This window comes from Rhinichthys klamathensis, unplaced genomic scaffold, assembly GCF_029890125.1.
Source record: "Rhinichthys klamathensis goyatoka isolate OS25496 unplaced genomic scaffold, OSU_Roscu_1.1 h1tg000060l_1, whole genome shotgun sequence".
Classification (NCBI taxonomy): Eukaryota; Metazoa; Chordata; class Actinopteri; order Cypriniformes; family Leuciscidae; genus Rhinichthys; species Rhinichthys klamathensis.
The window spans coordinates 1,397,533-1,409,619 of record NW_026606605.1 but is presented as its reverse complement, the minus strand read 5'-3'; the positions used below and the strand labels follow the sequence as shown (position 1 = coordinate 1,409,619).

General features: G+C 37.3%; 1 protein-coding gene across 1 annotated transcript; it reads left to right on the top strand.

The window, feature by feature from the left end:
• The first annotated feature begins 1,564 nt into the window (after positions 1 to 1,564).
• Positions 1,565 to 11,753, top strand: LOC130084260 (probable methyltransferase-like protein 24). Its single transcript, XM_056249510.1, has 5 exons — positions 1,565 to 1,936; positions 2,570 to 2,668; positions 2,797 to 2,918; positions 4,940 to 5,159; positions 11,418 to 11,753. The coding sequence occupies exons 1-5, from the start codon at positions 1,637 to 1,639 to the stop codon at positions 11,751 to 11,753; spliced, it is 1,077 nt and encodes a 358-aa protein (XP_056105485.1). The 5' UTR covers positions 1,565 to 1,636.
• Positions 11,754 to 12,087: the final 334 nt, after the last annotated feature.

The window sequence follows — 12,087 nt, the reverse complement described above, 5'->3', positions numbered from 1 at the left end:
TTGGCTTATCGTCTAATATAATATTTTAGGAATTCATGGATTCTGAAAGAGCATCTAGCACATATAAAAGAAAAAGACTTAATCTGTTCACTACCCCATTCTCTGTGTTCTCTGTTTGAGTTGTTTGATAGTTTTGTTGCCACTCTCTGGCTGCAGTTGTGCACTCCTGTTTCTTGGTTATCTTGGTTTCAATATATATGCATATGCAACACAAATGCTCTTTGCAGCACCTGGAAAATACAATATAACATGCAGCAGTTTGACAAATTATTACATATTATTTCATTGTCCATTTGTATAAATACAAAAAAAAATGTTGTCATTCTAACATGCAATCAAGCCAACGTCGTCATTAAACATAGCCATTATCAGATATGCATTTACCTTTTAAATTAAATTAGTATCCACCTTCTGTGCAACCCAGTGCTTTACCCTATCTTTTTATTTTATTTTTTTTACTTATTTTGCAATTATTCTTCACATATTTTGGACCTAATGATAATGTTTTTACAATTGTTCAGAGGTCACAAACAGATTTTATAAAAATACAACAATAATGTCATTAAAAAAAACAACTGATACTTTAAGTTACAAGTTTGCAATTTGATTTAAGGTTCAGTAGGACTTTGCAATCACCACTGAGATTGTCATGCGTGAACAATGTTAATAGGCCCTTAAAAATAAACTCCTGATGCTCAACCAGACGTCCCCTGATTTAGCTGTCAGCAAGTAGCCCACTTGTAATTGTTCATTAAGAAACATTAATTGTTTATTAAGGAACTAGCAAAAGCAGTAAGGGAAAGTTTTTAATGGGAAAGAGAAAATACTCCTGACTAACAAGTCAATTTTAATGATTTGTTTGTGTTTTCTGGTGTATACAACATCTCTTCCACAAATGGACCTTTTGTTTGCAAAGTGGATGTCGCAAAGCACCAGTAGGCCTATTTTCCAGAAATAACAGACTTGATCTGCTTTCGGCTTCCATTCCAGATAGTGTTCGCCTAATTGTTAGATTGAAAGGTAGTGTTTATAAAGATGAGCCGCATACAAATTTCTACTAAATTCTAATTTCTACCACTCTATAATAGTGGGAAGTGTGTGTGTGTCCACTGGCTTGCACATTACAGATTCCCAGCAGATGCAGTAGCCTACGTCATGATGGTATTACTCACCTGCATCATGAATTGTGGCTATTTGGACATCCTACTCATTTGACGCTCTGTTTTACTACAAAGTAGTGAAATGTGTTCGCGCGCGGGGGTGGTGTGTGTGTGTGTGCGCACGCGTCACTGTCTGTTTGAATGGTTGCGCACGCGTTCCACTGGCTTCTATTATCTGTCCTGTTCCAATTTCAGTCCCTCAACCTCACACAAACAGACCTGATTGTTTTTTTATTTGTTTCCATTAAGACATTATAATATGTAGTATATCTATTAACGTGTTTTTTTCTTTGGAAACGTTGGCTGGTGTAGGAAAAATCTTGTCTCAGACGCACTAGTATTTGTTGACAGTGTCCAGCAGTGATTTCTTTCTATCCCAGTGACAGTGCCCTCGAGCTAGAGTCACGGTGGCGCCGACTCTTCATTTCTGGTGTCTGCGCTCCCACGGGTCACTCCAAGCTCAAAATAGGGAAGGCATGGCCGTTTGTAACTTTAGCGGATTAAGAGGTATTTCCCACCGTGTGTTGATTATAGGTCTGTCGGTGCTTCTGCTCGTACAACTACTGGTTAATTTAACGGTGCCGCGCGCATTTAGCAACACGAGCGGTGACGAACCGGCTTTTCTCGTCATTAGCATAGAAAAGAGTGACGGGTCACTGTCGTCTGAGGTTAGAAAAAATGACAGGGATTTGGAAAGCGGTGTATTGGGTCTCTGGACTGACGAGGATTCAGGACTCACAGGATATGAAGACGAAAACGAGCTTGAAAAACCTCAGGTAATTTCATATTCACTATGCAGGTTACTTATTTTCTTCCAGTTTTAGGGGGATGGTCTTCCTCATTTGCAACTCAAAAGAAAATAAATTGCCCTGGTAAATAGGCTGAATTTAAAAATAAATAAATTATGCAGTATTTTATTTTTATTTTTTATCTGGAGGGATTGGAAAACACATGTGTGACTTGGCAAAATATACGGGGATCCCTCCTAGACTCTTTAAGATGGAAAAATGTTCTGCAAAGTCTCTCACTCACTCTCTCTTTCTCTGTTTGTCTCGCTGTCCGCCCCCACAACAGTGAGTTCCTCAGTGAGTCATATCTCCTCTTCCTCTAGTCTAGTGTCTCCATGGTTACGAAACAGGGTTGTTCTATGTTTTGGGAGAGGCTCAATTTCCAACAGCCCATCAGGTTTAAAAAGTTCTCTCTGTTTCTTTTGTTCAACCTCTGGTTTCAAAAGGGCACATTCTGTGACCCTAAACAAGCTGCAACTTCTCCTGCCTGAAGCGCTGCACATGCTCACACAGTGTGGCTATCGAATGCCTGACCCTCCTCCATTGCATCCCTGTTTTTTTTGTATGTGCATTTTAAATTTGGCCAAGAAGAGAGAGAACTTTGTGTTTGTGTGTTTGCAGGCTGCAGCTAGAGAGCTGAAACTGCAGCCATGGGCATCAGAACAACCTTCGTTTTTCACAGAGCTGCTGCGTTTTACCCGGTTCATCACCACAACAGAGGTACACAAACTTACTGTAATGCTTCCTGGCTCGGTCATTCTTGTCTTGCATAACAATTTGCAGTTGTATATTATAAAAATGGACTTCAAAAAGCAAGATATCTAGACTTTTCCTGTCACATTCTGTAGGTGAACTGCTCTGTGGTCCTGGATTCAGATGGGAATCAATCTAAACGCTTTCCTGGTCAATCTGATGTTTTGTGCATCAACCACTGGAAGGGCAAAAGGGGTTGTGTGGCTTACTCATTCAGGTAAATGTATATATTAAGTTACAGCAGATTAACTCTTTCCCTGCCATTGACGGCATTTTCATCTTTCCGTGTTTTCACGGTTATATGGCGCTAGTACGCATCTTCTGAAAGAGGACAGAATCTCCTGATCAAAAGACATGTGAAGAAGAAGCAGAAACAAGCGATAGCATAACCAGATACATACAGGTGAAACTCGAAAAATTAGAATATCGTGCAAAAGTTATAATTTTGATGATTATGGCTTACTGCTTATGAAAAACCCCAAATTCAAAATCTCATAAAATTAGAATATTACATGAAATCAATAAAAAAAGGATTTTAAATACAGAAATGTCAGCCCTCTGAAAAGTATAATCATGCATATGTATATAGACTAAATATATTAGTTTCACCTTTTAATTTGAATTACTGAAATACATGAACTGTTGCATGATATTCTAATTTTTAGAGTTTCACGTGTAAAATAACGCGATCTTCAACATTAAACAGCATATAAATCAAAACTGTCTAATGTTACTGAATGAAATGTCGACCCAGGACGAGCTACTGTGAAGCTTTGGGGTGTTGATGGACTCGATTTACTCCATCTGTGTTTTCATCATCTTTCTAAATCCCATGGATTTTAACAAAAGCGTGATTTTCTCAGCTTTTTTTAAAATTAAACTTACCCATATTCAAGTGTTGATAAAAAAAAAAGCATTGAGGTAGAATAAAACAGTTTTTTATTTTGTTTAAAAGCAGAAGCTCTGTTCTTTCTTTTAATATATTACATATATTCAGATATTTATACAACCAAATGTTCTGGGGGCGATGAAACTTTTGTGTAAATGATCAAAAATACTGGCGGTGGCTGACAACTTTGGCAGGGAAAGAGTTAAAGACATCACAAATGCGTATTTAATTGAAGCTTCTTTAAATAGGGCAAGTTAAAGTCATCTCTTTTTAAAATAAAAGTAGAGAGAGATCTTTTCTTTCATATTGTGACGTACATCCGAGTGAAATGGTTAATCTAATAAAAAGAAACAAATGAAAAATACATGGATAATTCAGTTTAAATAAACAATACCTGAATACCAGAGTCATTTTGTAATCAATCTAAGAGTATGTCATGATCTATATAGTGTCGAACACAGCACTAACATCAAGTAAAACTAGTAGATGCAGCCTTGTTCAGAAGATAAAAGATAGTCATTTATAATTTTAATGAGTGTAGTTTGCTGTTCTATGATGGGCCTGAATCCTGACGAAATCCTTCATAGATAATGTAGCACTTGATTGAACAGTGTCTTCTGTTTGGACATTTAAGGCACATTTAAGACCAGACATGGGATGCACGAAATATCGGCCACCATATCGGTATCGGCCGATTTATGTTCATTTTTTATGTAATCGTTATCGGCCCGATAAGAAAATTTGGCCGATATATTAAAGCTGATAAAAAATGGATTATTTCCCTCAGCTGAGACGCTTCAGATGAGCACTGTTCACCATGATGGTTTTAAATTGCTTGAAATATGATTGAAATCCCTTAAAAAAGGAAAATACAGTTCAGTTCAACATGTGCAGCGCAAGTCTGTCATATATGCTAAAATTATAATGAGAACATTATATATAAGTGTGTGCTTGGGACATGGCTTTTAATGGTGAGACTTTTGTTTTTGTAATCAGGCTCTCAAAAATTATATAAAAATTTGGATTTAGATTTATTGGCAATATATCGGTCATCGGCTTTCAAATATAAAGAATTATCGGTATCGACCATAATTTTCATATCGGTGCATCTCTGCACCAGACATGTTCATTTCAAATAATGTAGGGCTCCTTGTTTCTTTGTTAGGTCTGAAGGGTGGGTTTTTTTTGTATATAATCTATGAAAAAACAAAAAGCACAAAGCTGTCCCAGATTCTGTAGCTCTTTTCCTCGACGTGTCATGACGGATGCAGGGAAACAGTAATTGGTTGGACTTCTTCATTTGAATGTTTCAGGCTGTTCCAAATAATCTTTTGTCTGTATCTTTATAGTCTGGATGGGAAGGATGCTGCATTTTTAGACGCAATGTTGTACGCGGGGTGTGAGGTTCATCGCTTCGACCCCAGCGGTCGAGTGTGTCGACCCGCATATATTAAGAATCATCAGGTTTGGTTAGACTGGAGGAACCCGCGCAGTCTCTCACATGCAAGCCTCGTGGGTAACGTACAGCGCCGGCTGCCTGACATCATGGACTCACTGGGACACACCACGGTATTACACCCAAATACACTCATTCTGATTCTCACACTCCCCGTCCAGTAGTGAGTGAATCACACTAAAGTTCTGCCTTTATGTCCTTAAGTCTATGTTCACACAAGCAACAGTGACTCATAAGATGAGTTGCACAAAGGCAGAGGTGGACAAAGTACACAACGTCCTTACTCGAGTGAAACTACTGGTCAAATATTACTCTGTTACAAGTAAAAGTTGTAAAGACCGATTTTTACTTAAGTAAAAGTACAGAAGTACTTGTTTTTGAATATCAAAAGTAAATGTCAATTCATTGTTTTATTATTGTTGCATTGTTACCTTATGCCTAGTGAATACACACACCAGTTTGAACTATCTGGGGAATTAAGAGCTACCGGTATGTTACAAAACCTCTAGGAATTAAACAACTGAATTGACAAGAAAAGACAGCCATAATCATCTTCATTTTTTAATTTAACACTCCTACCACCCCCACAAAAGAAGTCCACATCTATGGGTATCCACTATGTGTATGCACATTTGAAACAAGTGGTCTGTAAATACAGATTAATATGGCAAGCTGTTTTAGCTTAAATTGTTCCCAGCGATACTCGTCGTAATTGCATTATTACTAGTAACAATTACAATTACAGAGCTATCTAATTAAATTATTGCTAGTTAGAATTACAATTACAGAGCTCTCTAATTCAATTCTTACTAGTAACAATTACAATTAGAGAGCTCTCTAATTCAGTTGTTAGTAAGTATGCAATTGCAGAGCTCTTTAATTTAATTACAGAGCTCTGCAATTATACATATCTTTAATTCGTTTTTTTTACTAGTAAGAATTCAAGTGTAGAGCTCCGTAATTAAAAATGAATGGAAGTCAATGTAGACATATGACTAGTAAAAATTAATGTGTAGAGCTCTCTAATTGTAATTGCTACTAAGAATTGAATTGTAGAGCTCACTAATTGAAATCTTACTAGTAAAAATGCAATTACGACGAGTATCGCTGGGTACAATTTAAGCTAAAGCGGCTTGCCATAGACTGATGTATAGCTGAATAACTGCCCAACAGCAATACTGCTTTAACAAAGAGCAAAACAGAATTACATATTCGCCATGAAAACAAAACTTTCAAACCGTTAGTTGTGACAACGATACTGTCTCTCACAGATCACTAGTCGAGAGGAATCGCACTAATTGCTGACACGTGACGATAAGATGTCACGTGAGGTTGAAGCAGACGAGGTACACTGTAAAATGTTTCTGTTAATTTACACCCAAATTTCAACATGATTAACCTGTTATTTTTAATAACTGCGCCTTACTGTTAATTTTAGGGAATATATGTTAAATAACACCTCATTTTTGTTATTTAACACCTCATTGTTAAATAACACCTCATTTTTGTTATTTAACCGCAAAATCGAAAATTCAAGCAAAGATGTCGGATAACGGTCTGGTATGTTTGTTGATAAATGCCGCTATGCAATTTTATGCTTATTATAAAAAAAGTTATTATATCAGTGGAGAAGTTATGCAATTTCATTTCGGTTTTTTAGGTTGCTATTAAACGACTGATTCAATCAAGGTTCAAGGTTGGGTGGGGGTGGGTGTGTCTCCCCTGTTCTTTCTGAACACGGTGTAAATATCCGTATGACACGCAGCACGCTGGCAGGCGCCACCCTATTATGTCTATTGGCGCCACTATTTGAAATAACATGTTCATACAGTATTTTTTTTAATTCTGGGAAGGAGCGTATAAGGCATTTGAACCGGCCGGCAACGAACACGGAGATCCATGTCGGAGGATCGCGGTGGTTACATCGACCAAAATCACAATAATCCGGTGAGAGAGTTTCTTGAAAGTCATGCATAGTTTTAACATCTATCAGTGATGTTGATGTATACTAAACGCCACGGACTTACACCACATGAAATGAAGTAACGTAACTTAGCTAGCTAGCTGCTAATGAGCCTAGGTGATTTTGATAGTTTGTCCATTAATTTTTAGAAACAATGCGCTTATTTTAATGTCCATTTATGTGTACGATCTAAATCTATAAACAATAGGCTAACATTAGGCCTATAACTTTAAGTAGCATTCCCGTGGTCAAGTTTGTGTGGCATTCTTGGCATGTGCATGTCTGGTTAAAGCAGATTTATCCTGAAAATCAAACGGCTAAATCTAATTTACTGATAGCTGTTTATGATGCTAGATAACGTTAACTTAGTTGGTCTAGTTGGTCCAAGTATTTAATGAATTCATGTCAGCTGCTCGTCTTTGATCGATTATAGCTGTTTGGGCTACCAGACATGCTGGTGTGACTATTTTATGTGCAGGTTTTAGCCTTACAATGAGGTAAATCCAGCAAAAACAGCTATTACTGATAGGGCTAGTGCAGTATCTAGCTATGTGAACAGCTATTCTCTTTTAATTGCCTTGGTATAGTGCACCCTATTTTGTGTTTTTTTTTTGTTGCTGTTTTGATTATCATTGAGTTGTAGATCAATGTTTACATTTGTTTTCTTGTTTTTTTTTTTATTACAGATGCAGGATACCATCCCTGATCACTGCTGTTCAAGATGATATCCCAGGATTTATATCTCTATCTCTCTATCTATATCCCCTCTCTCTTTATCTATCTCTTCCTGTCTCTCCATCTCTCATTCTATCTATATATTTATCTATCTCAGTCAGTGGTAGTCTTATGTCGTTAATATTGTGTTTAATTTGTTCTATGTTCTAGGGATATGCCACTGAAGCTGACCTTGAGAGTTCACTATACCTGCAACTCCTCGTCTGATACTTCTTGGTAAGTTGGTTTTAGATAGGACAGTTGGGTTTAGTGTTGTAGTGAATTCAATGGTATCAAACTAAACTATTCAAAATGAAAACTAAAACAGAAATTTGACAGTTAAAACATTTCTGTTTCAGGAGAAACATGAAGCCGCTTCCAGCGCTGGATGCTCAGCCTTGATGGCCAAATCATTTGCAAAGGGATCCAGTCCACCTTCATCTTTAACCTACAGTACCAAGAGGAGGCAGCCTGCACGATTGAATTCATCCAGAGGTAAGATATTGTCTGTTAACACCTGCATATTTTTCTGGCCTAGCTGTGGCTCAAGCATGGTTTCAACAGGTCTGGTGATGGGATTTAGCAATTAACTTTGATTTAGAAAGTTTTAGTGCAACTTACAATATTCACAGAGGCAAGAAGATAGTGCATGTTGAGGATAGTTCATGTACATTTGTTGTCTTTGTTGTGCTGTTAGTCTGTGTGAATTACTAGATTTTTAACCAGTGTATAATTTTTCAGACGCTTTGTGGGTTTAAACCCAGAAAAAGGGACAAAGGCTGCAAAGGGGGAAAAAAAAGAAGAACTTTGTCAATTCACACGTCGCCAGCCACGTCTTGCTCAAGCTCATGGACTTTCAGTGGGATTTCATTTGAAAATGGTCAGTAAGACCAGTGGCGTAGGCAGAAATTGTATTTTGGGTGGGCCAGTGAAAATGTGAGTGGGCCTATAGTTTTTCATAGAAAAAAAATGACTTCAGTAATAATTAACCTTAGAGAGTAGAAAAATTAATAGACAAACTGCAAAAACAGTTACACCTTTATATTCGGCAAATCATCATGTTCAACCAACAGAGCTTAATAAAGGCTGGACAAACCAGTGTAGACAATAACCTGTCTATTTTATTCAGGCTAGTCAGCAGTCCAAAGACAGTTTACCCGAAAATAAAGTAAGCTAAAATAATAATATCGCAGTTAGATCGGCGGCTAAACCCGCGTCAGGCTGACGGAGAGAGGGAGCAAAAAGCAGCCGCCACCAGCACCTGACTAGCCTTCTGGGTTAATGAGTTTGAAGAACTGGGCTGTGTGGACTCGGTAGATGAAGGCAGTGGCGTGTCTTCTTCCTCAACTCTTGCTTTTTTCAAATAGCACATTAAAGAAAGTTGTTTAGCCATTATTGTGGCGCCGACGACGCTTGTGAGTTTTCCTGTCGGAACCCCCAGCAACCATAGCAACCAATAACGTTCCGGAGAGAGGCTTTCTACAACTTGCTTCGACAGTTTCATTTTATTCGGAAAACGAATTAAACACACACAGCAGTCAACAATAAATCAGGTATATATTAATATATTTTCTTAAATACATTTGAATAAAAATAAACTAAAAATGTATTTTTATCAAACTTGCCTGGGCGGGCCAGTGAGTAATGTGGGCGGGCCAGTGCCGCCCTGGCCCAATACTGGCTACGCCCCTGAGTAAGACATTACACATATGTTCAAACAGCAACAACTCAGGAGCTGGGGAAATTCATTCTAATGTTCATTCTCAACTGCCTTTCAAAGTTAGAATTCTGAATTCCTCTTCCATGCTCTTGCCATTCTTTTTTTGTTCTTTCAATGAATTGTACTCATCACCCTTTCTATTATTTTTTTATTCTGTCTGTTTTGTGCTCTGTTTCTAAAATTAGCTTTTGTTAGGTCAAGCCATGTGATATAATTTTGGATTAAACATTTGAAATTATGGAACTCATCTCTCTCTCTCTCTCTCTCTCTCTCTCTCTCTCTCTCTCTCTCTCTCTCTCTCTCTCTCTCTCTCTCTCTCTCTCTCTCTCTCTCTCTCTCTCTCTCTCTCTCTCTCTCTCTCTCTCTCTCTCAGACCCAAGACTTTGCAAAGGATCCTCATTGTGTGCTTTGAGAAAATGGTTAGTGGTCTAAGCAGTGACAGAGTTTTTATTGTTTATTGCTCTTTATTGATGAAGAGTTCCATTAAGTGTTGGTTTGAATGTATTCATACATGTTGAATTTTAGTGGTTTATGTAACACTAAGTGTTGAGGTTCAGTATTTTGTTATAATGAACAATGTATTTGAGTTTAAAAATGTATTTGCTACTTTTTAAGCCATGGACATGAGAAAATGAGATTTGTTTGTGATTAATCTGAGCCTATGTGTAAAATTTTTATGTGACCAGGAGTCAATGTGTATATCCTTGGTTTGAGTTTTTTAGCTGAATTTTAGCAGTTCAGGGAACATTAAATGTTGAGGTTTAGGGCCTTATCTTGCACCGACGCAGCGCAAAGCCAAACGCAAGTGTCTTTGCTAGTTTAAGACAGACTCAGTTGTTATTTTCCGTCCAGTGACCACAGATGTCAGCAATGAACATGATATACAGTATATTTCTGTAATTGGTCTGATCCATGTGTGCCTACATTTGTAAGTATTTACCTTTCAGTGTTTGTATTACAATAAAAAAAGTTAATTTCAACACAGAACTATTCGTTTTCTTTCACTTAACTGTTATCTGATGGATTATGCCTATTCTTGTATTAACTCAAGCTAGAATATGTCTATAACAATCAGTGGTACACGTTACAATATGCTAAAAAAAATTAACAATATTTAATGGAAATAAAATAAATGGTGATTTAACAGGAAAATAATGGTAACACTGCTGCCAGTTGTTTCCTGTTTTTTCTGCGATTTACAGTAAATTCCTGTTGAAAAACATTACGGGGAGTGCACTGTAAAAAAACATTAACAGGAATAAACTGTTAAAATAACAGGAAAATAATGGTAACCCTGCTGCCAGTAATTTCCTGTTATTTAACAGGGAAATAATTAACAGTGTAGGATCCATTTGCAGATTGACTTTATTTACACAACTCAAACTATACAAAGACAGAATCAGGACTAGAATAACCAGCAAACAACATTAAGGACCCACAAAGACTGAACTAGACATACAGGCTTAAATACAAATGAGCTAACAAGATAACAAGAGGGTGTGGCTAATAGGAAAGACCTGTGACAGACAAATAAACATAACGGGAGCTGCTAAACATGAAACCAGACAGAAACACAAACTAGAGACATGCATGAAACACGACAGAAACACAGACCAGGCTTGTGACATAAGAGTGATTACTGATAGGCTGTCTGTCACCCGCAAAAATACAATCATGTTTTACAGACGAAAAAAATCATGCCCTGACTAACATAACTACTTTCCCCTCAAGGACCTTGACAGAAATGCAGTGGAGCAAAAAGTATGATATTTGTCATTCGAATGTAATGAAGTTAAAGTATAAGTGTCCAGAAAAAATAATACTCAAGTAAATGTACTTCGTTACTGTCCACCTCTGCACTTGTGTTCATCTTTGGTCATTTTAAAAGAACAGATTTCATACAAATACAATATTTCTGAAGTGTCATCTGCTTGGTCTCAAAAGGTCACATTCATTTAGTGTCTGTTTGCGTAGGTGGATGTTCTGCGTATGGATTTGGAGAGCGCTGAATGGCGTATATTAGAAAGCTGGATTAAGGATGGGACTCTCAGACGGATCAACCAGCTCATTCTGACCCTTCATCTGCAGTGGGCCGGGTTTGAGGTGGGGGGAGCTGAGGAAGACGTGGTGCGTTTCTGGTACAGTGTGCTGAGAGCCGTCCGCATCTCGGGACTCCGACTCGTGCGTTTCACATGCGGACCGAGACACACAGTGCTGAGACACAAACTGGACAACTCACACAGCTCATACACACTCAGCTGGATAAGGACAAGCAAGCAGCCCAGACGACCAACTGCAAAATCTCTATAGACACAGAAGCAAAACTCTGAATGAATGAATGAATGAATGAATGGATGAATGAATGTAATGAATGAATGAATGAATGTAATGAATGGATGAATGAATAAGATGATGACAAACAGTAACGGTCAAAAGTTTGGAAACATTACTATTTTTAATGTTTTTGAAAGAAGTCTCTTCTGCTCATCAAGCCTGTATTTATTTGATCAAAAATACAGAAAAACCAGTAATATTGTGAAATATTATTACAATTTAAAATAATGGTTTTCTAGTTTAATATAATTTAATATAGTTTAATAAATATATAATATAATATAGTTTAATATACCTACTTTAAAATATC